We start from the raw sequence: 27,360 nt of genomic DNA on the forward strand, positions 1-27,360 counted from the left end.
CTCAACACAGAACTAAAAATGAAACATAAAGAATCCTACATTTTCAACATATTTGTGGTTTCCAACATATTTTCTGATTATTTGGATGGAAAAATATCACGTTGTTCGGTGCACAGTGGTCGTGTGCGTGCATACAAGTCTCGTGTGCAGGGAGACGATTCAGCAGGCATCATGTTCCTCTGCTAACCGAGTTTGTTCATGTCTCTGTGGCGTGTTAGCGAAACACTTGATCCAGGGAATCAGGGGAGTAAAGCCTGTTGGGAAGAAGTTTTGTAACCACTTATAGTAAACTGACACTGCGTGGAAATAGAATTACAATGTTCAGAGCTCCATGGAAAACAGGACGGAGCTGAAACATGTGTGAGACATTCAAAAGTCAGAGTGGGGGGGGGGGGATACTGAAAACCAACACCATTTTTTAATTTAGTCAATCTCAGAGTAAAGCCAACAGAAACGCTCGGGGCTGCAGTCAGACTGATTCCTCAGAAAGCGGTTTTATTTCCTTCCTTTTTTAAATTGAAATCAGAATTTGCTTGCTAACCTCGAGAAATCCGACAAGCTGAGACTGATTCTCTCTCGTGTGAGAAACAAGTAATGTCATTAGTGAGTTACATTTCATATTAAGATGCTTAAATCTTCAGCGAGGCTTCCGCTTTCGGCTTCCCCTTTAGTTCCCGTTCGGGGTCACTGAGCCAGCATGCAGATTTCTTTTTTTTTTGAGTCATGTAACTTAAATTAGTACCCAGTTGCAGGCTTCACTACACTTCTTAAGCTCCATGGCTTTACATGTGGAGGACGGTGAGACACTCCTTTCATGAGTTTTCTCAAACTTCACTGAACGTGTCAGGTTACGTGTTATAAAGAAAAACAAAAAAAAACCTCCCGTCTGGATCTTCTCAGACATTATTTCATCTCTGCATGTTTGGCTCATGTTGCAGCCTGCTCAGTCTTCAGCCGTGTCACCTCACAACCGCTGTGAAATAAAATTCAGGTGTTTCACGAAGAGATTAACTGACTGTAGGTCTTGTTTTTCTGTTCAAAACCAAGTGTGTTAACATAATCCATCGTGTGTGTGTGTGTGTCGGATTTAACCGTTTGCATACCTTTTAAAAGGTGCACAGTTGAAACAAATGAATCATTTTCACTTCCCTTAAAAAAGCTTCTTAATCAAGTTTCTGTTCACACTTTTCATTTTCTTTATTTCCTGTGTGAATTACGAATACGCCTTTGACTGGTCTTGCAGAATATAAAGCCAACAGGTAGCAGGACTTTTGTTAATATTTAATTCTCTCAGTTTATAGGGAAGGTAAGTTGAGTTTGAGTTTCCAGTCCAAGTCATTTTATTCTGCTCCTAGTGGACATTTTGACAGTCAAATCATTTTTTTACTCTGCTGTGGAAACAGGCAGTGAGCTGGTCTGTCTGTCTGTCTGTCTGTCTGACTTCATGTTGGCTTGCTTTCCTCTGGTATCCCTCTGCATATCAATGACTTTATGTAAAAAAAAAAATTAAAAAAAATGAAAACCCAAATCCCCCAATCTGCTGTGTGCGTCTCCATGTCCATGTGTGTCTGTGAGCCTGAATGACTGCTCATAAGCCTCTTTACATAGACTGGAGGTTAAAAGTCCAGTGTTCTCCTCTGATCACGTCCCTGACAGGCTGGTCGAGTGCAGACAGAGAGACGCTGCTCAGCTCCAGATTTAGCTTCAAGCTCACGCTCAAATAAATAATCATGTTTTGAACGTTGTGTTTAAATATTTATTTATGTTACATGTGTCATGTCTCCATTTTTATTTTATGATGACTTTTATTCATAATACGTGAACAATAAACACGTCATGCTTTTGTAGAAGTTCCACTTAAACTTTATACGCAATCGTTGAATGAACACATAAGGTTCATGTTTGCATTATTTTATTAACTTAAAGTATCTAAACCTATTTGAAAAATCCCATTTAAACCCACTAAGATCAGCTTTTGTGTGCAATGTGAATGTGTAAACTCTGCATTTACACCCGGGTCAACTGACTGTCTATTAAGGACGTTTTATAACTTTTTATATATATATTATACATATATACGTTTTATAATTCCTATGAAAGCTGCTCAGTCGTGTTCTGAAGCCATAAACGCTCGACTTCCCGGGTATGAAAATACCTGGATCGCTGACAGAGTCGGCTAACTTCTGGTTTAGCACCGGGCTAACTTGAACAGGGATCAAATAATTTAATCATGCGGCTCTTCTAGATTCCCCAAAAGTTACTGAACCGAATGGCTCAAATTAATTCTTTCACAATGGGTCTGTTGTTGTTTTCTCTTCTGTTACAACTGTTTCTGGCGCCTTCGTCACGTGAAATAAAAATCACAGCCCGGGAAGTGGGAATTGGGTCAATAGGCGATTTTTAGCTGGTTGACCCGCGTTTAAAAAACTTGTGTAGACCCGCTAATATTGATGGAAAAGCTGTATAAAAATATGAACATGAACATTTGCATAATATGACTTCTTTAAGTAATTAAGCTGCTGTCTTTAATTTAAATGAAAAACACCAAACTTCCAAATAAATAAAAGTAAAAGTGAATTCTCTTTTTTGGGGACTGTTATATATTTTAAAATAACATGTATTAATATGACATCGTACCATGTTTTATCTTTAACTGATCTAATAAATAATAACTAACCACCTCCCAGCATCAACCAGCAGGACGCCTGTGTGCAGGGGGTATTTCAGGTCAGCTGCAGTTCTCGGCTCCACCGCTGCGTGGCGCTGCTTCAAACGCTCCAACCTCAAAAAACAACTTCCGAGTCCCGCTTCGCAGAGAAAGGAAGTTGCCTTTGTTGACTCAACCGGAGAAGAGCAAGATGTCTACCCTGGACGTGGACGATTTTATCCACCAAAACCGAGCCCTGGCCGACCAGGTGGAGACGTATCGAGGCTACTGGGAGAGCGAGAAGCACTGGGAGCCGCGGAGGGAGTTCATCCTGCGGAACATCAACGACTTCCAGCTGCCGCAGCTCGACAAACTGCTCGCCCTGTCCATGGTGTGGGCCAACAACGTCTTCATGGGCTGTCGGTACGTAAACACACCGCGGTCGCCATTGTTGTCTCGGTTCAGCAGCTCCTCGGACAGGTCTGTGTGGAGATAAAACTGTCTCTCAGCCGGTAAAACTCCTGAAACATGAATGTTTTCGGGTGAAGACTCTTCTTCGTTTCGCTCTCAACCCTCGCGTCGGCTCACTGCTGCCCCCTGTGTCCGCTGGACGACATAGAAGTTGGCCCTGAAGCCTCGAGTTGAATTGTTTGTTTTGGTTTTTTTCCCCTAAAAAACATGAACATCAGCTGCCTGTAGAGGTTTGTTTTTACAAACCCAGATTGATATATTATCTGTCATACCAGTGCTGACATGTGAGGGTTTTTGTATCTGATAACATCGACTCTGTTTGGCAGATACTGCAGCTACAAACATTTTCAAAATAGTTGTGTTATAGAATCAGAATTGCTTTTAATGCCGAGTAAGTTTACACATACGAGGAATTTGCTGTGGTCTGTAGGTGCAAAACAACAGACAACACTTACAATACTCAAAAGACATAATAAAAATATAAGTGGAGTGAAAGTAGGTGAAGATTTATACAGTAGTGCACAAAGTTTGACCTGGATTGTGCAAGATCGCAGTAGATACTGATGTTGCAATGTGCAAAATAAGAGTGTCTGGTTACTAAAACATATATTAATGTAATGTAAGTGAAGGGGGTAGGGAGGAGAGCCCGCCGTGATTGAGATCTTTGAGGCCGATGTCAGTTTGTGTTTAGTTATTTTCCTAAATGCATACCATCAACAAACATTAATGATAATGATACCTCCAGTTTGTGTTTTTAAAAGATGAGATATGTTCTGGCTGAAAATAAAACTGCTCTCTGGTGGATGAATTATGCTGTAGGGACACTGAAACATATGTTTGCATTTCTGTACTGACATTTCTTACTACTTGTTTGCCAACATATACACAAACACTGTGGGTCATTATACTGGTGAAACATTTGTCTTTGCTAACGGCAGGTACAGCACGGAGCTCCTGGAGAAAGTGAAGGAAATGGCAGAAGGCATCGAGGTCGTGGACGCGCCGGTTTTCAAGACAAGAGATGAGATTATGAAGAAGCAACAGGTACACTTGTGGACACACACATCCTTGTTTCCATTACATACACACCCTGATCCTCACTCATAAAGAAATGTTCAAAGAAATAAATGTTCTCTCTCTCCCACCACAGGGTCGATGACCGGCTCCGTCGTATCATCCCTCCTGGTTGTAAGACGGGTGGGACTCGGTTCTGATGTACATACAGGCTGTGCTTGTAACGAGTCTGGCCACATTTCTTGTGGTCTTACAGTCCTGAACTGTTTGTAACGGATGTCAATTCTTTCTTCTTTTTCTTTTATCAAAAGCAGAAAGACTGTTTCTTGACAGGAAAGATGTTTTTGTCAGTGTTGTGGCTCCACATTGATGTTCTGAGTTATTTTTTAAAGTGTACTCGTCCTTTTTAGTACAGTTTTTTTTAATAAATCCAGATGAAAGACGACACTGTGTCTCGTTCCTGCCTGAAGCACAATAAAGGACATGTAGTTTCTTCTCATGGGAATTTGTTTTGCTTTTTTCTTCACACTGATCCTTGTGATTCTGTGCTCTTAGAGATTTTCTGAGTGAACAAACAATTAAGGGCAAACCTTTTTCTCTTGTCACCGCCACACATTCAAAGAAAATGGTAATTGAAGTAAAAACTAGGATATTGATTTCAAAAGAGGTAGACGTGCAGCACCTCAAAGCTCTAACACAAGTTTCCAGCTGTCTGATTAATGGCTGTGACCAAAAAGTGGAACATTTTTCCGTTTGCCTCAGTTGAGACCTGGTTTTTCATCTTAGTTCACACTTCACCTGCAGACAGAATTGTCTCCTTTTCAAGGACGATGAACTGTATAACCAATTTCGAGCACAACCCCAGCCTTAATCATGAACAGAGAAAATTATTTCCTCTGACTTCTGACGCTTCGAATAATTTCAGGACTGGAAACAGTAATGTGATGATGAAAACCCCCCAAAAAGAAAATAAACAGATCACTGGTTCATTTTAACAATGAATGAGGCTGTTTGACCGCGGCATGAACAAACCAACGGCAAGAAATACTGTCTCAAAGTCTGAAAAATGTGTTTTATTATGTTTATACAGCATATTGTTATAAGTATACATTTGTTTTGTTTAATTCACAAAATTTTATAACATATCCCTTCTGCTTTTTTTAGGTGAAATAAGTCACAATATGACTTTAAATGTCTCAGAAAAGAGGAACTCTTGTTTTATGTTGACGTCGTTTTTTGTCGTGGATTATTCAGCTGGGCGGGGTTAAAGTCATGATTTTATACTCAAGTGGTCTTTTAATTGGGTGTCACATACAAAATAAAATAAGAGACAAACGCAGGCATGAAAACAACTTAAGCCTTTGGGGAAACGGCTGACGTCACAGTTCAAACTGCTGCAGTGTCGATTCCTCTTTCGGCTGCTCTCAGAAACGTACATGCACCGGACCAACTTCTATCCGCTGTGTCATTTTAAGAGAAGGCTCAAAACCAACTGACGCTTCATTCACGCTCACACACGTCACAGGCAACGCAGCTTCATAAAAGTGATTGAATTTCTGTGGCGAGCTCTGCATGCATCTTCAATTCTCCGAGGTAAATCGCGAACTGTGAGAACTAATAAAGACGCATTATGATGTACGTCTGTGCACATATCCACATGACTTCTGTCTTTAACCTTCAGTTTCCTACTTGCCACTTCTGTCCCCTATACGCCATGAATAAACCATGATAAAAATGATACAGCACCAACATTTAAGACAATCTTTAAGTACAAGCACTGCTGATACACTTAACGAGGGGTTAACAGTGAAAACACTGAGGTTAAGGAAAGATGTGGAGGAGAAGTGATGATTTCTCTTGTTTCTTTCCAGAAAGGGATGGTCCAGTGTAACCTATTCTAAAAGGAAGATAAGAAAAGAAGCACAAGAGCACCTTTCATTAGCATTTAGAGAATCCGAGCAGCTCTTATCATGGCTGCCACTTAGATGCTTCCTGTTCGCTTTCCTCAGTTGAGAACCTTCCAAAGTAAACAAACACTACTGGACCTCTGACTGTCTCTCAGCTGACTGCAGGAGAATTAGATGCAGACTGATATGGATGCAGCGTTTCCTTCGGTTCAGCCAGGATTCCCTCACTCGCACAGTCGAGTTCATCGTTTCCCATCCGGGTGTTAATATTTACTTTCTCATAACACTCCCTCTCCAACTTCATCTTCTACCTCGCAGCAGAAATGATTAAAATAAAAGCTCGGAGCCGCCTAGCCAGAGAGTCATGATTCATCAGTGCAAGGGAGAGAGACTTGGCGCCGTTTCTGCCTGTGACGTCTGTGAGCTCAAACCTACAGTGTCTCTTAAAATAACAGAGAGGATGCTGGAACAGAACAGAGCAGGGATTTTGTTCTTTATCTGCTGCATCCGTGACCGACTCGAAGAAAACATCGACTCTGAAAGACGCTTTCTCGGCTGTTATTCTTCCTTCATGACATTCAAAATCTGCTGATTTGGTCATTAACCTGCCCTTTCCAAAAACAGCCAAGTTGTGTGCACACCAGCAGACATTACAAAACAAAAAAAAAGAAAATGAAATAAAAAATAAGGAAGAAAATCTGTAAAACTCAAACACTAACAGCATCAATTCAGCCAAACAACAAAGATATATTACAAATTCTGTTAGCAATAACTTATTTCACATCATGCAATAAAAAAAAAAGTAAAATTAAGGACAAGAAACACAAATATAAGATTGATTTCCCCTCCCCCGTTTTCCTTAAAATGTATTGGCAAGCAAGTTAATGTCCGTTCTGGTTTGGTTGTTTTATTCTTCCATTTTTTCAGGGTGGCACTTGAGTTCTTCTGATATAGTTGCTGTTTTTTTTCTTGATGAGGTAAAAATGAGCGACTGGAGTACTGGGATGATGAAGAAGAGAGAGGGCGATGGAGAGGAACGAGTAGATAGCGAGGAGGAGGAGAAGCTCAGACGTCCACCCAGCTCTGCTCCACGATGGCCGTCACCCTCTTCTCGTACTCCCTCTTGTTTTCCTGATAGAGCTGTGCCGCCTGACTGTTGGCCGGGCTGTTGGGGTTTGGCTCGTCCAGCAACGACTGTGGAAAAAGTGGGAAAAAAGTGAGTCCCAGACTCCCAGATTCAAAACCAAGCTGGGTGAAACAGCTTTTAGTTTTTTTTGTCCCCCACCTGCAGAACAAACTTCCTGAATACCTGAGATCCGCTTAAACTGTCAGTCTTTGTAAACGTCTTACCAGAATTTAAGAACCAGGACAGATTCTCTAAATGGGGTGTTATAATTCAAGTTATTTAACTTTTATTTTGATCCCTGATGTTTCTCCCTCCTTTGGTCACAGAAAAAGAAGACTGTATTGTGACCTCAACTTGTTTTGAGTTTACACACAACAGGAAATAAACTGAAACATGTAATCTGACAGTTTAACATCCGTGAAATAAGATCGGATCCCATCTGTAATATACACAAACATCAGGATGCAGAATTCTCTGCTGACAATCACTTATTTAATATGATTTTCAAGTGTTCTCATGAGCATTTGAGCTTCCTCTACTAACAGACAATATCCCATATATTTCACTCAGGCCAGTGCATTTATAAGCTCTATTCCCAGAAGACAAGTATGACCAGGTGACCTTATGTGATTTAGATTAATAATTACCTTCCCAAGTCTACGTTTCCTGCATTTGCATGGAATGAGCAAAGTCTGTATTTTAGATTAGACTTGTGTGATAAGCATAGATAAACATTTGAGCTCATTTAGATTGAGAAACAGATGCTTTGTGGCTGTTCTTGCTCCTTAGTTTCTCATTTTAAATGTCTGTATAGGCGATCTTACAGCACAGGTGTTGACTGTGCAAAGAAGAGGGCTATAGATGACACCAATCTACTGCAGCGCAAGTAAAGTATTGTGTAGTTGTATCTAACCAACCTGGATGGAGGTGAGTATGGACGACACATCGTATGTGGGGCTCCAGCGGTTCTGAAGGATGTCTAAACATATACTGCCATCTGCGTAAACTGGGAAACAGGGAGAACACATTCAGTCTTCAGACCACAGACATCATTATGTAATCAAAAGCATCATTTATCAATCACATAATATTGCTAAATAAAATCACTGTTGTTCACGGCAACTCCCTGTACACTTCTCTCCCAACAGTCCCTCCAACTCATACAAAATGCTGCAGCTCAGCTCTTAACTGGCTCCAAACATGTGACCATATCACTCCTATTTTAGCTCCGGTCTTCATCTTGAAATGGAAAATCTACGAAGGTGGCTGAACAAACCCACAGAGGAAATTATCTACTTCATTTTGACTTTACAGCCAGCCCCACTGATTTAAGGTGGAAACTCTCTGAATGAGGAGGAAATGTGTTCTTGAAGCTTTGATATAACGGAAACTCAAACTGTGCAACAAGGACGACATCTAAAGCTCAAACATTTTGTACTTAATGATGCAAACGGTCGACGCTGGTTATCAACAAAGTGATGGCAGATGTTTATTTCCTGTTTCAAAAGTTGTGGCGCTTACCATTAGGGTGAAACATTCTGGACACAAACCGAACTGTGGGAGGCTTGTTTGGGTACTCCTCTGAAAACTCTATCAGAAGCTTAAATGTTCCTGCAGAGACAGAGAGGGAGAGGGAATGAGTGTGTGTGTGTGAGGGGTTTGCACAAGTAACGCTGTGAGGAGAATACAGATGTGGAGGGTGGAGGGGGGTTAGAGAAGGCGAGAGAAACAATTACGTGACTAAAAATACAGCCGGCTCAACTAGAAAAAGAAGCTAATCCTTCACCGAGGCAGAGATGTCGACTCTGCAGGCTAAAAGGAGAATAAAGGAGGGAGAGGACTAACAAGAGAAAACAATAGGCCCAGAGTCAGCACTTCTCTGGCCTGACCCAGGTCATAATTACAAGCAAAGAAAGGATACGAGAACAAAAAGTGTGTTTAAGTGCACTTTTCTTCTTGTACTGCATTTATTACACAGCATTACTGCAGGTTTATTACTACCTGAGAACATCTGAATGAATGTTCAGCTACTCACTCGTAACTACTTTAAATGAGAACTAAATGAGTACAACAGCTGGCCCCGTCCTTATAACTTTCTCCTCTACATAGTTTACCTAAATATCACCAAATATACAGAAATCTGTCTTTGTGTGTGAAATTATTAAATGATTATGAGGTTCAAGAGCAGATTAGCAGCTTTAATTTTGAGGGTGTTCAGATCCAGATGAGGTGAAGATGGGAGGATTGTAGATCATTCAATTGAAGCTTCAATAATTAGTCAATGCATCATCTTTTTATTGATGAAAAGCAAATTAATTTCCAACTATTTTTAATAATTTCTGTCCAATAAAAGTCAAACATTTGCTGGTTCCAGCTTCGTAGTTGTGAGATTTGCAGCTTTTCTTAGTCTTTAGTTCTTTTGTACAATGTGATACGATGTGACTTTGGGATCTGGGAAATTGCGATGAATACTTTTTACAGTTTTAGACTCTAATTAATAATTATAATCAACGATTCATTGTGAAAATAATCAGCCGATTAATCAAAAATAAACAATAGCTGCGGCTTTACATTCAGCACCATCATTCATCATTTTTTGTGTTGACACAGTGTAATCATGATATGTTCAACAAATCTGACAAATTGTACAAAGAGTTTGGTGCAGGGACGCATTCAGATGGAAACAATGTACGCTTGTCTTCCCCAAAAAAAAAAAAAAACCCACAAAACCCTGAACCAGTCTCAGATTTTGCTGCCATGCAACATCATCCTGCAAGGAGCTGCGGTGGCCAGCCACATGCATGCAAACCCACATTCCTGGTAGATTACTTTGTAACAGGAATGCAGCGTTTCTACTGTTTATCACACCATCAGCGCAATGAAAGATAATTGCTGCTGTGATCATTTTGTAAAAATGCTGCATCAAAGTTTTTCCTCAAGTGTCTGTGAAGACTTCAAGTTCCCAGATTTGTTTCTTAGTCACACCCGAGGCAACACGCCCGCACCAACTCAGCCCGTTATGATGATGGTCTGAACGCACGCTAACATAATGGAAGGTATCGTTCTGATGATCCTAAATACACTTGCCATATTAATATGTTTACGTAAGAAAAGACCCTTATGATAATTGTAATGATGACAGAAATGATGGGCTGTGTGTTTAAAAGGTTACAATTCTTCCAATGTTCATCCAATATAAATCTGAACACCCTTAAAGCTGAGAGGCAGCTCTTTAAACTCATCGTCAGTTTCATTAAAATTGTGTTTGTGCATGGAGCCGTAACCTCGTAAAAATGACTCATGCCACAGACTTACTAAGTGCACACAAGTTGATTCAGCGTGAGTCAAATTATTATTAAAACTATATTAAAACACCTCCAGGCCTTAAATTTAGATAATTCAAAACCCTTTTTTAAACTTTAAAGACACCCAGAGACATCCTGTTTGTAACCATTTTAACTCAAAATATCTATTTAAAAGCGTGGGAATGTGTAACTCACCAACACCTTGTCATATTTCTACCACACGCTGCCCAGAAGGCCATTATAAGTGGACTGAATGAGGCAACGCTACAATGATGAGAATGCAGGCGAAAGTTCAATCAAATCCGGATCTTGAATAAACGTGCTACCACTGAGTCTGTACTTTCTTGGACCAGATAAATCAAAATGCACTTACCATCTTCAAACGGTGTTCCCACAGGCCTGCAGAAGGCAGAGAGAGAGAGAGAGAGCGATAAAATTATTTCCAAATTTTAAAACATCCCACTGCTACCAGTAAGACCTTGGCTTTGTAGACAAACACAACCATCACCATCTACCCATCAAGGACCTGCTCTGCACGGACACCAGAGGCTGTGTTTATTTACTCAGCTCTTCACGTTTATACAGTCTGTGTAAAGGGGCCAATTAAATCAGCTGCCGAGACGTTTTACATTTTTGGCAGCTTCCCCTTTGACTTTAAATTAGGTGAGGAACGATTGGCAAGTCTGTGCCTTGTCTAGTCTACTTTAAACCAAAGTGTGAGGCTCTGGTTTGTTTTTGTCTGGACCGTGTTGAGTTTTCTGTTACTTCTGCTCTTGCTTGCGTCCTTGAAGTTTTAATATGTTGTGCTTGGACTTTTCTGACTAGGTTTCTTTCAACTGCATTTCAAATTGCCAAGAGATAACACAGACTTGTCATTTAAGTTTTTATTCAAAGTTTGCAGAACTCTGTATCCCACATATCCTCAACTATATTATTAAAAATGAAATAAAATGGTAGTCTTCCTCCCCTCAGATGTAACAGGTACCTATTTCCACCTTTCGAGTGCAAATCACGATATTATCCAGATCAAACTATTCTTAAAACTTTAAAATAAACACTAAAACTGCACCAAACCATACTGGAATCACTTTAATTTGTTAGAAAACAAATATTTGTATTGCATTACAGATAGCGCACATGTTTTTCTTTAGTGAAAAACAATCAAAGAATCTTAAATCACAAGATCTTCCTCCACAAAAAAGGTTAAATAAATGGTGGAAAACCTCGTCTCCCTGACGTTTTTTTCCCCCTAGTTTGGAGTTGTAGTATTTACACACATCCTAACTTGTTTTTGTGGGGGAAACAATGTGTAAACCATGCCTTCAGCCATGGTGACAGCCTGAGGCAATTCAAAATGAATCAGGGGATCCATAAAAAGGACAGTGCAACAGTGAGCTAGACTGCTTTTTCAAGTCATTCATGTGAGGATATACAACTGATGGTGGGTGTATTCTACTGCAATCCGTGATAAAATCCTTAATCGTCCCGTTGCTAGCATCGTACGTCATCTGCCTAGTTCTTCCGGTGGCGAAGAAAAATCCTGGCTGCAGTGATGGACAAACTTGAGGACATCCTGAGAATAGTCACTAGTTTCTTTTTTCTTCCTCCCCTTTACTTGACCCACCAACTTCCGCCCCAACAGCGTCTCCCAGCTTGTTCTAGCATCAAACACCCACTGAGTCTCTACATGCTGCTTTTCCAGACTGTTCTGTGCCACAATCAGGGCTGTAATCAGAAATATTTAAATACTGCGAAGAGGGTGGGAGGGCGGGTGGGTTGGAGGGACTCCGTGCAACACAATCACAGTGGCACAGTAAAGACGGCAGGGCGGAGTTGAATTTAGAGCATGACTCACCCAAAAATAACAGCGTTCCAAAGCATGATGTTGTTCTCTGACGGTGCTCCACTCACACCGGTGGGAGGATCTTCTTGAAGTCTGGATAAGACAGAGAGGAAGAGACATGTAAGAGAAGAAACAGAGGGAGTCGTGGAAGGACAGACGGAAAGAAGGAAAGCAGAAGGCGTACAAAAGGAATAGGAAGCAGGAAGAAAAGAAAAACGAGAACAAAAAAAAATAAGCAGACAAACAAAGGGCCGTTAAAAAGGTGGAAGAGGGAATTAAATTGGGGATGGAAACAGAAACAAAAACAGACACGGGGGAGAAAGAAGCGGGAGGAGGGAGAAGCAGGAATTGGCGAGAGTGTGAGGATTTTAATTAACACCTTGACTGCAGGATAATTATCAGTCAAAACACGACCTGCGGTATCAACGTGACTTCAGTCGACAGCCAGGCTCGCAGGATCAACTGCATACTACCCGTCCTGCTGTCACATGTCAGTTAACATAAGCTATACAGTTAACATCTGACGCACTGCTGTACCATGACCGTGTCCCCAGAGAGCATCAAAGACCTGGTGGAGGCTAAGAGCCTTATCCTCCGTCGACCTTCGCCTGACATGACTTCTGACTGATGTTGTCATGGTTAAGCTGTCAGGATACACCAATCCACACACCCTGATGTTTATCTATCAATAACGTGTTTGTTTTGTCACTCTCCGCCACACTGACGACAGAGATGAAACCCAGGTCATGAAAGCTCTCATGAAAGTTCATTTCCCAGGAAAAAAACAATGTGGTGCAGAGGAGGTGATGATGGCTTTTACATTTGCAGCAGCAGCAGCAGCAGCAGTGCTGGTGTGTTGGGAATAAAAAAGAAGAACTGGGTAGTTGGCAGCAGCAGCAGCAGCAGGACAGAGGAAGAAATGTCACGAGAGAAAGTCAAACGCTGACATTATTAAATCCAAAGAAATAGAAAATAATTGTTTATGTAACGTAAAAACTCATGCGAGGATATGATTCTTACAAGCACGGCTGCAACTGACGATGAATCATGTCATACTGGATGAATCTGCTGATTTGTTTTTTTCAATTAATCAGTTGATGATTATGTTTATGGCTGGACAATTAATCAGAAAACAGTCAAAGTTGCAATGCGGCCAAGGGCAAAAACCAAATCTGACAAGAAGCTGAAGAAAGTAGCTTTATAATGCAGTGCTGTAGCGCTGCAGAGATGTCCTGGCCTACAAAGCTTGTTCTCCAGCTGTAATAAACTTGTTTGTTTGGCACAGACCGCCAACTAATGTCACATCATCACGATTTTAATCATTTTCTTCAGCGAAAATGACAATTGTGACGCTAAATGATCATTCCAACTAATCGTGAGTCATATCACAATATTTGTCAGAATAATCACAATGATTTTTTTGGTGCAGCCCAAATTTAGATGATTAAATGTAAGAAAATAGTGAAAGGAGCCAGAGCCTGAGGTGCAGTCTTCAAATTACTCTCAGTCCAAACCCACCGGTATAAAACGGAGAAAAGCAGCAGATCCTGACATCTGAGAACCTGGAACCAGCCAATTTTCGGCCTTTGTGACTACTTAAAAGTTAAATATTAAATATATGCATGAGGGCATGGGGATTTTTCCAAGAGCCCAAGTGAAATTGAAAAATAGCTTTGTTCCTTCTTTTTTCTTTCATTATCATCATTTCTTTTCGGTCCTGGTTATTGGAGCACGAGTACTTCTATCATGTTTGTTTACTGCCTGTGTTTGTAAAACAAGTTTCAAGATGGATGTCTTATCTACTGCACAATAAATCTACCTATGTGTACAAACAAAGTTACTTAAACTCATCAGACAACACAAAAATAATCACAGACTATTTATTCATGAAAACAATCATTAGCTCCAGCTCCACAAAGAAAACTGCTCTCTGAAGTGCAGAGCACAAACAGCACAGCAACAAACAACCGCCTAGCAACAAACACATCAACAAATGACAACACAGAAATGTCGCAGGTCAACATTTCAAATTAAGCGTCGGGACAACAGCCTCTGGTTTATGAAACTATTGATCTGTAGGCAACAAAACAGATTTCTGGAGGATTACACCCACACTGATATCCAGAAATTCAGAATCACCACAGACTATTTAGGCCTACAATCCCATGCCTGGTATAAAAGCTGATTTAACAAGAGCTTACAGCTATAAAACAAGGCAGGTTGATTCGTGTGTCTGTGTGTGAGCGTAGATCCGTGTCCCTAGCTGCAGACAGACCCACTGCAATTAACCTCATTTACTGTAATCTGCCTGAGCTCTCTGCTGGTAGAAGGATGCTCCACTCAACTTTCCTTCTAGATAGACTGATAGTTAATTTATTGTACTTGGAAAGTGGGCATGACTGACCAGTCTGCAGCCAGCAGATTGGGGGAAGTAGTGGGCAGTCTTGACCCAACAGTCTGGATAAAAATACATAAACAGTCTTGTTATTTTTTCCTCAGTCTGTGTGGAATAATTTGGTTTAAGGGGACATTGCGTGATGGTTAATTTTGTTCAAACTGAAACAATTACTTCATTAATCGTTTCGAGAAAACTAACAACAATACTCCTACTTTATTCTCCAATGTGGGGATTTGCTGTTTTTATGTTTTTTTATCCTTGTAAACTCAGTATCTTTGGGTTTTGGACAAAATAAAGACAGCAACTAATCCATTAATCAATAAAGTAATTGGCGGACTCATAGATAATGAAATGATTGTGACAAACAACACAACAAAGACAGTGTTGTCGAGGAAACTCTACATATAGAAATGATCTAGTATAGTGAGATCAAACACTGAGGGCTACTGAATAATAAACAAACTAAATGCAACACAAACACTCGATGCTGATGAGACTTTAACTGAGCTAAGCCTGTTTTAAGCTCTGGAAAATGTAGCTCTACTGTCTCATTATCAAGGCTAAAACCTCGCAAAAAATACTGAGGAGCAACAGGGCTGTAAAACAGAAACAGAAGGTGTTGATATGTAAGGTGATGGTTGCTGGTTTCACAATGTCAATCGCTTCTAAAAATACATTCGGAGAAGAAACGAAAGTGACAATGTACTGAATAAAATCTGAACCAATTCAGACGGTTCAATCGAAACGAAGTGAACAAAATTGCTTATTTCAAAAAGGGAGTCCTCCGACACACAAACCAAAACAAAAATCACACCAATGTGTTGCTGTGACAGCTCAGTTTCAAGACATGTATTGCACAAACAATTTGACTTACAGATCAAACAAGAGAGGTTAGGCAATATCACGCAAGGCTGAATTCAATCAGTCAGCCTTGGCGTGGACACACAGGCTGATCCAGGAATGTGCTATTGTGTTTTCCTCGCCTCGGTGTGTTACAGTTTACCACCTGGGGGACTGGCACAGCAGAGTAGGGTTACGGTGACACCTTATCTGCCCTGCTTCATCGGCTGTTCTTAGTTGAATAGCTTAGGATCTTTTTTTCCACTGACAGGTGTGTGTGAATGACACACAAACAGACACAAGCGTACTGTAGGATGCCATATGGAGCATGGCAACAGATTGGGGATAGCAGGTATTACAAGCAGCCCCATGCCAGGTGTGATTCTCCCAGTGGACACAGACATATTCTTCTTGTCCTCACAACTAGAGTATGTTATTAATCACTTACACTAGAAGGATGTGGGGATTTCTTTTCAAGTATACTAATAAGGTAATAGGCACATATGTAACCATCTTAAATATTGACATGGAGCACCCCGGAGAGCACACAGAGGGAGTTGTGCAACACCTGTGAGCCACGTTGCTACCAGGGGGGGACTGAAAACCATAATGTTGGCCGACTGGGTGCATTTTAGCTCCCCTTTTAGCAGCAGCATTTAAACCCACAGCTTGCAGACTGCGAGGTAGATATTAGGACAAATGTTGTCACATTTACCTTCTAGTCAGAGCCAGTGAAGGCAAGACAAAGACAAAGCCTTATTCAACCCAGCTCAGGTAACCTCAACTAGCCGAAGTTGCACCTACCCAAACAAACACACTACACAGGGAAGCTGGAAATACCAACGTTATTCCCTTGACAGAAAACACTGCATAAAACCAACGTCCCCTCATCGAATATCGCCAATTAAAATCGAAAACAAACAACCATTCCCTTGTCAATCCCATCGACATCATGTGCAGAGATGAAACACATAAATTAACGCGTTATGTTCACTATAACTCCAGTCGGGCTTTACAAACAGTATTCTTTGCACCAGCGGCTACCGCTAAGCTAAGCTAGCTAAGCTAGCAACCGACAGCTTCATCGGCTAACGCTGCTAGCTTACACATACACACATACACACAAACAGAGGGGATGACTGCCAAAACGTTGCGGTACCTTTTAAAATCTCTCATAAGCCGTCTCCTTGCCGGGGTCGACATTGTTGGAAATGTATTAAAAAAATAAAAAAAACTAAGCCAGGACCATAAACCGAAGGCTACTCGTAACCAAATCCGGGGTTTCTTCCGCTTGTAGCCCTTTTCTTCTTCTTCTTCTTCTTCTTCTTCTTCTTCTTCTTCTGCTTCTTGTTCTTCTTCTTGTTCTTCTTCTTCTTCTTCTTCTTCTTCTTCTTCTTGCTCTTCTTCTTCTTCTTCTTCTTCTACCAAAACAACTGGCTACAGCTAGCTGCTATCTCTGGTGACGTCGGTTGCTTACAGCGCTGGTAAACGGAGGTACAGCCCCTTTTATGTCAGAGGCGATGTCATGGTAAAAATGTTAATTATAACGCCTCTTTAATCAGATTCAGCTCTATTTATATCGACATGAGGTTTAAAGATACGTATAACTTTAACGAAATCTGACTAAACACTACATTGATGTCAAAATATAAGCAGCAGCCTGTCATTATCTGTTATTAGAGGTATTTAAATATTAAAGTCTATGAGGCTATTATATCCCTGCATGACATTAGTCTAATGTTAAATGGTAAATATTTGCATCTCCTATAGTCCATGCATCTTGAGATAAAAAGGCCCCTGGTGTCTCCTGTAGCTGAAAAACTAACTTACACTTAAAGACAGTGTTGTAAAAAAGTACCCAAACTAAGTGATGCTTGAGCAAAAATAAAAAGGATGTGGTGTTTTTAATATATTTCTTTTGTAAAAGTGAAAGGAACCAGTCAAGGGAGGGGTCAGTTTATATAATGATGTCATAGTAAATGGTGCACGACATTCCTGTTATTTTGTATTAAATTTGAATGTCCAGGACAACATGTATCGTTATGAGCAAGTATTTTACAACAATGTGAGAACGTTTTGCACCCTGGCAGACAGCATACTTGAACACCAACCTAATGTAGGTCAAAGCAGCCACATCAACCACAGTCAACAACAGCGATTAGATGAAGAGGAAGAGAAATTCCCCAGACTCCCTTATGAAATTGCGCAATTTTGTGAGTTGTTGAGTTAAGGGAGACTTTATAAACTTTGTGAAGTGCTGTTTCTGATAAATTCTTAATTATTTGGGCCTTCTTGTAAATTCGGCTTATGTAATAGACTTGATTTAGGGGGTGCCGCAGCCCCCTCAGCACCCCTAGTTCCCGCATCCATGCACCCATACAATAAGGCTTAGCACAGGGCTATCTTTAGCCCTATAGGCTAACAGTTGACCCTGGGACACATTTCACACACTGAGTGATAACCCAGGATTAACCTTAACCCAGGGCTATACAATTCACCCTGTACACTTCTACTAGCCTGGGGTTAGCTGTCCGTTGAACCACACGAGTGCTTTGAAGCTAAGCTTAACATACTTGAATGTTGTGTTCAGGCCTGGGGAGTAACTTAATACATGTAACGGGATTACGTAAGCAGGATACAAACAAAGGTATCTGTATGCCGTTAAAGTTATAAAAGAAAGATGTAATTAAGGAAGCTTCAGTAAAAAAAAAGAGGATTACTAACAGGATTACACATTAAAAATAAAGAATGATATACTAGTTATCAACACACACAACATCACTCTGGTCTTGAGTAAACCGAATACAAAAGTGTGTATTCTTACGGAAGACACACGCGTTGCTATGCTCGTTCCACGTTCCACTTTGGATTGTGCCGGTGTGAACGAGTTCTCAGCCTTTCTGCTAATAAATGCACTTAAAGCTGCATTATGTAGAAACTGCTAACTACAAACAAACTCATTACGTCACAACAGCGTTGTGTGTTGAAAACTTGTATCTTGAAGTAAACATGTATGTAACGCTGTGATCCTCCCCCTCTCGCTGGAGTTACATAGTGCAGAAACCAGTGATGGGGGGGCGGAGTGGCTGAGACAGAGACACCATTCATTCTATCACATGACTCTAAATTATGCATGTATGTACATGTATGTATGGACTGCATACTACTGGTCAGCCCATTAGGTCAGCGTTTTTCTGATTCTGATCAGAATCAGCATCTTTTTTTATCTGATTGCAGATAAAATCGATGAATTTAAGAATGTAGCATGCAATCTGCAAAGTAACTAAAGTTATAAAATAAATTTAGCGGAATAAAAAGTACATGGTTGCTTCCAAAATGTAGCAGAAAATACTGGAAATGGAAAAAGTCTAGTAAAGCACAAACCTCAAAATCCATCCCTGTTGTACCTTGTTGTACTTTTACTAATAATGACTTAATAATGTGGCTTATGTGTTTTTTATCTCCAAAAAACATATTTGTGAAAATATCTAAACACATAGAAGTTCAAATTTAAAGGAGTGTATTCAGTGCAATGGCATAATTGTCATAATAAATGACATTACAATCCTCTTCTCAACAGAATATCAGAACAGGCTCCCAGCATTCAGAGTAGAAAGGAGCACAATAGAAATCTGAATACATCATGATTAAACCAAACATAAAATATAAAACTCGTCTTGAGGTGTTCTGAGAGTCGAATGTTTTTGTGGCTTCCTCTCAGTCACACTTGTTGATATGATATATTGTTGATAGTACAGACCTTTGTGTGTGTGTGTGTTTGTGTGTGTTTGTACAGCAGCGGTCCATGAAAAATTCAAAATAACAGGAGATAACACTAACCGTCCTTGCCTTTCATGCACGCACAGTTCTCTATGATTAGGACAATACTGCAAATACAACAGGCCCCATGTAAACACAACACTGTGTGAGTGTGATTAAGCCGGCAGTCGGGGAGAAACAAAGACAATATTTGTCTGGCAGTGCTGTGGGATGTTTTTGCCATGTTTTTTAATTGCTTGGTGATTCTCTTGTTTTTGTTGCATTGGAATTATCGGAGTCTCAGAGTTTGCCTCGACTCTCCTCATCACTTCTTTCTGTAATTATTTTCTTTCCCGGTTTATCCTTCTCATCTTTTCTTTTGTTTTCTTTTTTTTATTTAATCTAATTTCCCCTCAACAACTCCTCCTGTCTCTTGTTCTTTTTTAATTAATTCTTAGGGGTTTTAATTGACTTGCCTGGTGGGTAAAAAATTCACCTCCATATTGCAGCGATAACATGTCGAGCTCTCAGATTTTACTGGTATTGATGGAGGCGAGTCAGAATCTGTGTGCAGGAGCCAGATTATAGAGGTGCTGATGTTAAGTTTCGGACTCAGAGCTACATGTGAAATTCACCTTTTTACAGGTGAAAATCACAATTTCACTTGTGAACTGAATATTTAGTCGTGTGATAGGACATTTTCACAAGTGATTGGCTTTTTTAACTCATGAATGAAAATGCTCACATGTGAATTCAACATTTTCACACATTTTCACATGTGATTTGCTTCGTTTTCACATATGAATGGAAATTTTACACACAAGAAATTTACATTTCCACATCTGAATCACATTCATAAGTGATTAGCCTTTTTTTTTACGTGTAGATTTTGACATTTAAAATGCGGTAACAAAACAAAGCACACGAAATCACATGAAATTTGCTTTCTTTTTATGTGAATTTCACAATTTCACATATTTTCACATGTGAAAATAAATAATGTCACATGTGCACTGGACATTTTGACAAGTGACTGGCTTTTTTTCACATATGAATGAAAATGAACATGTAAGAAATTAACATTTTCACATATTAATTACATAAATTCATACGAGATTTGCCTTTTTTTTTTAAAAATGAGGAAACAATTTGGCCAAACAGAACAAAAATATGAACTGTGTAGTGGATGTTTGAACTATTTTCTGACATTTTGTAGCCCAAATGATTGGCAGAGAAAGTAATCTACAGGTTAAAGTCATTAGTTACTGCCCTAATGTGTTCTGTCATAAATCTGGCATCTCCATTAGAATGAATGTGATGCCAAGAGCAGGAAAAGAGGGGAATGTATCTTTACATAATGATGTATACAGCTTGCTTACAGTGTTTTATAGGATCATTGGCAGGACTCACATCGTTTCAAACATCTCAAGTATCTTATAAAGTCACAGCAGACTTTTACGTCTCTTCATTGTCTTCTTATACTTTAAAATGTAATAAATTGTTGCAGAAATCGACCAACACCAGATCACATGACGCAGCTCAATATTCTGACTCACACATGGAGTTAGTTGGAGCAGCAGACCTGCTGCAGGGCTTCAGTGAAATCCCACTCAAAGCTCCGGCAAATGTATCTCTCTATTTAATCTAGTTTAATCATTCTCTTGACCATTTCCCCACATTGCAGTTCAGATTGTGGTCTAACAATAGACCCACCGCCCTGTTGGCATTTCACTATTGTGAGAATGTAGGTCACACATAGACAAAAGGGCTCGGCCTCACAGTAGTCTTTTCTGGCTCCCCCAAGAGCCAGGAATGAAAAGCATGATCTTTATGTAATGCAAAACACATTTACATCATGTGTTGCTTTCTGGGCTCTTGAGGGCAGAGGGGAGCAGGTTTATTTATGGGATTTCAGCACCATTAGGAAGCTTGATTTTATCAGCTGGGAAACGGTGAAAGGGTGTTTCATTCAGGGAGGTCCAAGAAACTGACTGAACTCTCTGTCTGGCTGCTTTGTGGAGAAAAATGTGACCCCATGTCTGTCTGTCTGTCTGTCTGACTGTCTGTCTGTCAGAGGCTAAACAAAAGGCCTGGGTCCAGCCAAAATAGGCAGGAAACGAGCATCACTGCTGAGCTCAGGTGCTTTTAATAGAAAGGGCAGAGAAATGGTGCATTGTTTTATCTCTCTAACCCGCTGAGAGAGGCCGTGTTGTATCTCTCCCTCTCATAATATACCTACATACTGTATATGAAACAATATATGTTTGATCGCAACTGGGAAAGAAAGTTGCTTGATGTAAAATTAAGATCAGAAACTTTGAGATAAAATATTTTGATGATATATAACAGAAACTTTTAGCTCTGTGAATTGTTTTGTCACATCTTCCCTGTGACTTTTTCGGTCAAAAATTACAAATTTTTCTTTCAGCATTCATTAATTTAGTTGTTGAACATTACTGTGCCTGGATGTATGCTTCCCTCATGTTCTCTCCCTCTTGTTTCTGTAGATGTAGAGGTCACTCAGGCCTTTTTACCTCCCTCATCAGTCTTACCGTAATGATCCATTAGTCTCCACAGAAACCTGCTGGCGACGGCTGAAAGACTCCAGTCTGAGTGTTAGGGCGGGTCCGTGATGGAGCCATTAACATGTTCTACAGCCATCAGCGCTAATGAGGAGCGAAGCTTTAAGATGGTGCAGGCTAATTGTCTCATTAGACCTGTGATGTCTTGTTACATCTGCATGGGCGAGGGTGGTAATTAAATTACACACTGGGTGAGTGTTTGGGCAGTCGGTCAAGCCCGCGGCAGGTCGGAGTGTCTCGGTCAAATTTTAGGATCTGTGAAGGGTAATGGCGCTTTCATTGGTGGTGATAAAATTTAGATTGATTAAAATGATGCCTTCATCAGATCTGGACAAAAGTAGATTGAATCATAGGATGGTGGGAGAGGGAAAATGTTTTTGGTTTATGCACATTTCTTTTTCGTGCTTGCAGCATGTGTCTATGGAGGGTCAGTAGTCTACCATTTTGATTCAGACTGATAGAAGATGGATGAACATTCATGGGGTGGTTGTGGACATGGCTGCCGAACAGCCAACCACAGTTGGTCACACCAGTGAGTATTTGTAAGGACTTGCATCCGTTTTTGTGGCGTCAAAACGTTTTCTTTTTTCACGATACCTGCGGAAATTTCAAGCTGTTTTTGTTGCATGACAAGCAAGTGTTTTATTTTTAGGAGACCTACACACATTTCCATCTGATCGTGGTGACCAAAACAGGTATTTTAAGCCGCACCATGATGTTTTCTCACCCTAACCAAGTGTTTTTTGTGCGTTAAGAGGAAAATAGAAAAAATTCAATCTCGACAAATAAAGTTGCAACATAAAGAGATTTTAACTTATCTGTGGTTTTGCAGACGCGTGCTCAGCTAACATTTATTCTGCCGGTTGGATTGCTTTGGCTGTGGAAGGTTGATGGTTCGTTTCCCGGCTGTTCCATCGGCGTGTGCGTGGATGTGTGATCGGATGAGCATAAACAGAAAAATACTTGCACATTTATTTCATTCATGTGTAGGAGGGGGGCGAGTAGATCAAAAGATGCAAGCGAACACCGGCACGCTGTCTAGCTCGTAAAAACACAGTTACAGAAACTTTGATGATCTCTTCCCTTTTTTCTCTGCTGTCATTATCAGCTTGCTATGTGGACATTCCCATCAGCCTCAGCTGCACTTTGCTGCTAATGACCACTGACTTAACATGTGGCTAACATGGTAAATATGGTAACAGCATGCCTGCTTAACATCAGCATGTTAGCATGCAGATGTTAGCATTTTCTTTTCCTCATAACACAACTCATCAAAAAGCCACTGTTGTGGCTGCAGACTCAGTGTCTTATTATCATGGAGCTTATCTCTTTGTAATGTAGAGCAGGATGTCTTAACTTCAGTGCAGAACATTGTGCCTAATGGAAGGCCACAGGAAGAGACAAACAAAGAATATGGACTCGTCTAGTCATCAAAGATTTCTTTTTCACCCATGGTTTTCATATTGTTGCTGTTGGAAGCTTTTCAATTTAGGGATATGTGGAAATATGAAGATGCACGGAGCCAAATGCAAATGCAGCACCGTCGATTATTATGAATTTGAACTCATTATTCATGGCTGATGCAACAACAACACCTTTGTAGCAACATGTTTATACAGCATGTTTCAGTGAGGCGTTAAAAACAAAGGCATTGCTTTGGTGTTCAGAGAGAAACATTAAATGTTAAAACACAATCAGATTTCAGAATCAAAGTTTTCTGCCATCTGTCTTTCTTCTTTTTTTAATCAGGTCTCAATCGAGACTTCGGACTCTCCACTTCAAGGCTCGGGTAATTACATTCATCAAGTATCATGGGAGTGTTTGTCTGACTCATCACAAAGTTATGTGGTGGTTTCATAATCTTCTCAATCATTCTGGAAAAAGAATGAGCAAACGGTGGCACTGCACCGAAAAAAACATAAAACAGAGCAGGGCAAAAAAAATAGGACATCACATAATGAGACAGCGTTTTGAAGATGAAGCCCCTTTGCTCAAAAACTAAATATATTTCCCAGCCGACAGCTTCTGATGTTCTGAAATCACCACATATACACATCAGGCACATACAGAAGGGACAGAAGTTGCTTGAAATGTGCAGACGGGGACCGGAGCTCAGGCAGCGATGATTTAAAATGTGTTTAATGTGAATGGAGCCTGAGAGAGAGCGTTCAGCTCAGGAGACATTTCTACTTTTCTTCATCAGTATTGACTTTACGCTTCCAGAGCTCCAACTCTCAGACCACCTGCTTCAATATGATGAATCCCACTAATTTACCCCCAAAGTCATCAGTTCTTAAGCCTGAAAGTTTATTCTCGACCTGATTTGACAAAATAGTTTGAGTTTTCAACAACATCTCATCACCAGAATAGATGCTGGCTATGTTACATTTCTGCAAACCACAGATATGTAAAAAGATTTACAATTTTTAATGCTTCAACTTTACGCTTTAGGTCCCGTTTTCAACGCCGTGCTTATGCTCTGTTTAGGTTAACGGACTAGAAAAGCTTTTTTTGGTCGCCACACAAACACAGCTAGAAATGTATGGACTTCCTGTCAAAAATGTCACATTTTTGTCGCCACAAACACAACTGGAAATGCCCGGTGCAATACTCAGGTACATAAAATACATAAAAGTATTGCATGAAAAAATACCCCTATGTTTGATTTATTAGCGCTTACTTATGTGGCTAAACTTTCATTTAACAAAACATTCAAACTCCAGGTTTTTTGGACTATAGGTGCTTTGGTTTGTCCTCAAAGTGACTGAGGACGAGCAGCCTGGACTTCCTCTTTGTCAACACCAGATGGAGCTCGAGATATGATGGGACGGGGAACAGTAACCTGCTGTTGTCATGGTTTCAGGTATCCTGGAGACACAATACTAGATGCTAATTGGTGGAAAGAGAAAGAGAGAGAGAGAGGTAGAGGTTGTTGCTGCCTCTCTTTCTATCTTTTTTTCCTTCTAGTTTTATATTTGTACCTTTATATTTAGTCGGACATGTAAAAAACATCACTTACATTTACTCCAGAGGACAAAAAGGATGATAAATGGAGGAATAATGTGGGAAAACACCAGATTATAACAATGAAAGATAGGAATTCAAACATAAGTACTGGTTAATAATGTGTATATATTTGTTTTTTAACCTTTAACCATTGATTTCTGTTATTCATCGGACTGCAACAATATACAATAAGTTCCTAAAAGTGATCTTAAGTGTTAATTCATGTTATTTGTATTACATTTATGCATTCATGTGAATCTAAAACTACCACTGAATAAACTTCCTCTCTGTATCTATGTATGAGTCTTTCTGTATTTGGAGTTTCTCGAGGTCAGGCAGAGGGTGATCGTCACGTGACATCACAATGTAATGATGTAATGTTATCCGCGCCTGATAAGCTATTGTTATACAACCAGTGTTGTTGTTTTTTGGGGGGGAGGATGCACAATGTCTGTCTGTCTGACTCCTTTCCAGGGTTTTGCTCTCCTCAGATATCCCAACCATCCAAAAAACAACTCATCTATCACCATCTCTCCCCCCCACCACATCACAGACAAACACCCTGATAGCGTTGTTTACAAAACATTTTAGCCATTTTATCCTGATCGCTTGCTTGGCACCGCCATCAAACATGCGGCCCGCATCTGCTCGCCTGGAATTAAAAGGGCTCTTATCCAACCCTCACGCGGAGAATTTAAATTTAGATTTTTTGCACAGGAGCAGCAGCAGGTACCTGAATAGCAGGAACAACAACAAAGAGGCGGCTCAGTGATAAATGTGTCCTGGTGGCTCCTTAACAGCATGTTGGAGCTCACAGAGGCTCCGTGCCGCCACAGTGCAGCCGAGAGTTGTGTTACTTTGGATTAGGCTGCTGTATTGTGTTGCCTGCCATTGTCTCTGGCCTCTTTATGCAATGCTTGTTGACATGTCATCACTCCCATATCTAGAAATAAACCTTTGGGACGCTCCCAGGAGACGTGCATGGAGTTAGCTACGAACTGTCCTAAATGTCTACGCCTATTGTTTTGTTTACTTTCTGGTATGGAAGACATTGTTCAGCCTAAGTAAGAAGAAGAAATCAAAAGTAGACTTAACCGTTCCCTATAGATAACATTCACACTGACATCGTGCTCAGGGGTGGGAGCAAAGATGTCATACTGCTGTATTCTAGGAGAAAGTCACATCAATGTAGGCAATCTGACAAATCGTTATCGTTCCACTGCCTCCTAATTAATTGGCGACTATAAAGGCAGTGGATAGTTCAATCTGGAGGGACATCAGACCATATTTCAAGGTAAAACAACAGGTCTAATAACCGATTATCTCCAATTAGAGAACAGCTAACGTTAGCGTTCGTTCTGATAGGCGTTTGTCTAAACCTGGAAGAGAAGCACACAGGATGTAATCAAACGGTAATGTTAGAGCTAGGAAGTTGCTAAATGCTAACAGCTAACGAGTTATCAAATATGTCGTTTGACCTTGAAAGATGGCCAACTATGCCTGCAGATTTTCACTATCATTTATCTTTTCAGTTGCTGATCAGTTGGGAAGCTGTGAAACGATAACAATTTGTCACATTAATAACGTTCATGCAACTTTAAATCCTGGAACACAGAAGCAGTGTTACATTATCCCAGCACTGACGTTGGGGGAAAATGGCCGCAGTGTGAATAAGGTCGATTCACATGCGTTTTTTATAGTAAAGGAAAGAATCTAGAAGGTTTTTGCTCTTGTATCCCCAATTAAATTCAGATCCAAGACAAATCAAATAAACTTGGTGCATCACAAGAAATGCAACACCTGTCTTTATTTATTACCTGGAACAAGATTTTAGCTAAAAACCTCACAAAAAAAACTAAATAAAGGCAGGCCGGTCACATGAGGAGGATGAATGGGCCACTGGGGGGGTGCCAGGTTGGACGCCTGCCCGGTCTGCTGACCGGGGACATCAGGGCCACAACAATCACAGAGCCTGGATGAGCTCGCTTCCACATTGATCGATGAAATGTTAATGTGGAAAACAATGACCCAGAGGCCGCTTGTCATGATCTAAAACAGGCTACAGGGTCACTGTTTCAGAGACTTGAAACCTGATGAAGTGGAAGCTTATCATGAGTCCGACAGGTTGTGGAAAACTGCAGCAGGATCCTGATTTTCTTTTTTTTAAATAAACATGGCCGACAGAATGGAGATTAATAAATGCATGATCTGAAACTCAAGTCTGCCTTTGCTTCTGTTCTTTGTAAAGCAAAAAAAATTGCTGCCTGTTCTCGTTGTGAACCTGCGAACATTGATCTTCAATAACTAGGAGAGCCGTCTCCAGTGTGTGGATGATTACGTGGCTTATTGTTGCAGAAGAGGCTCAATCAGTGTAACAGAAAATAACCACAGCGTGGCAGCGTCTGGTTCTGCCCGGCACATATTATTTGTTTTTTAATAAAGAACTTATTGAGAGACGTGTC

At 40.4% G+C, this 27,360-nt stretch overlaps 2 protein-coding genes across 2 annotated transcripts; one reads left to right on the forward strand and one right to left on the reverse strand.

Moving 5' to 3' along the window:
* Nucleotides 1-2,821: 2,821 nt before the first annotated feature.
* On the forward strand, nt 2,822-4,577 carry cdkn2aipnl (CDKN2A interacting protein N-terminal like). Its single transcript, XM_084373194.1, has 3 exons — nt 2,822-3,070; nt 4,057-4,162; nt 4,269-4,577. Exons 1-3 carry the CDS (start codon nt 2,859-2,861, stop codon nt 4,275-4,277), a joined length of 327 nt encoding a protein of 108 aa, XP_084229320.1. The 5' UTR covers nt 2,822-2,858; the 3' UTR covers nt 4,278-4,577.
* Nucleotides 4,578-5,184: 607 nt separating this feature from the next.
* On the reverse strand, nt 5,185-17,010 carry ube2b (ubiquitin-conjugating enzyme E2B (RAD6 homolog)). Its single transcript, XM_084374244.1, has 6 exons — nt 16,711-17,010; nt 12,326-12,406; nt 10,844-10,869; nt 8,687-8,776; nt 8,083-8,171; nt 5,185-7,233 (listed from the first exon to the last, which is right to left on the reverse strand). Exons 1-6 carry the CDS (start codon nt 16,752-16,754, stop codon nt 7,105-7,107), a joined length of 459 nt encoding a protein of 152 aa, XP_084230370.1. The 5' UTR covers nt 16,755-17,010; the 3' UTR covers nt 5,185-7,104.
* Between the last annotated feature and the right edge of the window lie 10,350 nt (nt 17,011-27,360).

The sequence above is a fragment of the Pagrus pagrus genome, assembly GCF_965226575.1.
Source record: "Pagrus pagrus genome assembly, chromosome: 14".
In the NCBI taxonomy this organism is placed as follows: domain Eukaryota; kingdom Metazoa; phylum Chordata; class Actinopteri; order Spariformes; family Sparidae; genus Pagrus; species Pagrus pagrus.

Coding starts and splice junctions, on each gene's coding strand:
- cdkn2aipnl (XM_084373194.1), top strand. CDS start 2,859: ATGTCTACCCTGGACGTGGACGATTTTATCCACCAAAACCGAGCCCTG. Junction 3,071..4,056: donor AACGTCTTCATGGGCTGTCG/GTACGTAAACAC, acceptor TGCTAACGGCAG/GTACAGCACGGAGCTCCTGG.
- ube2b (XM_084374244.1), bottom strand. CDS start 16,754: ATGTCGACCCCGGCAAGGAGACGGCTTATGAGAGATTTTAAAAG. Junction 8,777..10,843: donor GGGAACACCGTTTGAAGATG/GTAAGTGCATTT, acceptor CTGTCTCTGCAG/GAACATTTAAGCTTCTGATA. Junction 8,172..8,686: donor CAGAATGTTTCACCCTAATG/GTAAGCGCCACA, acceptor CCTGTTTCCCAG/TTTACGCAGATGGCAGTATA.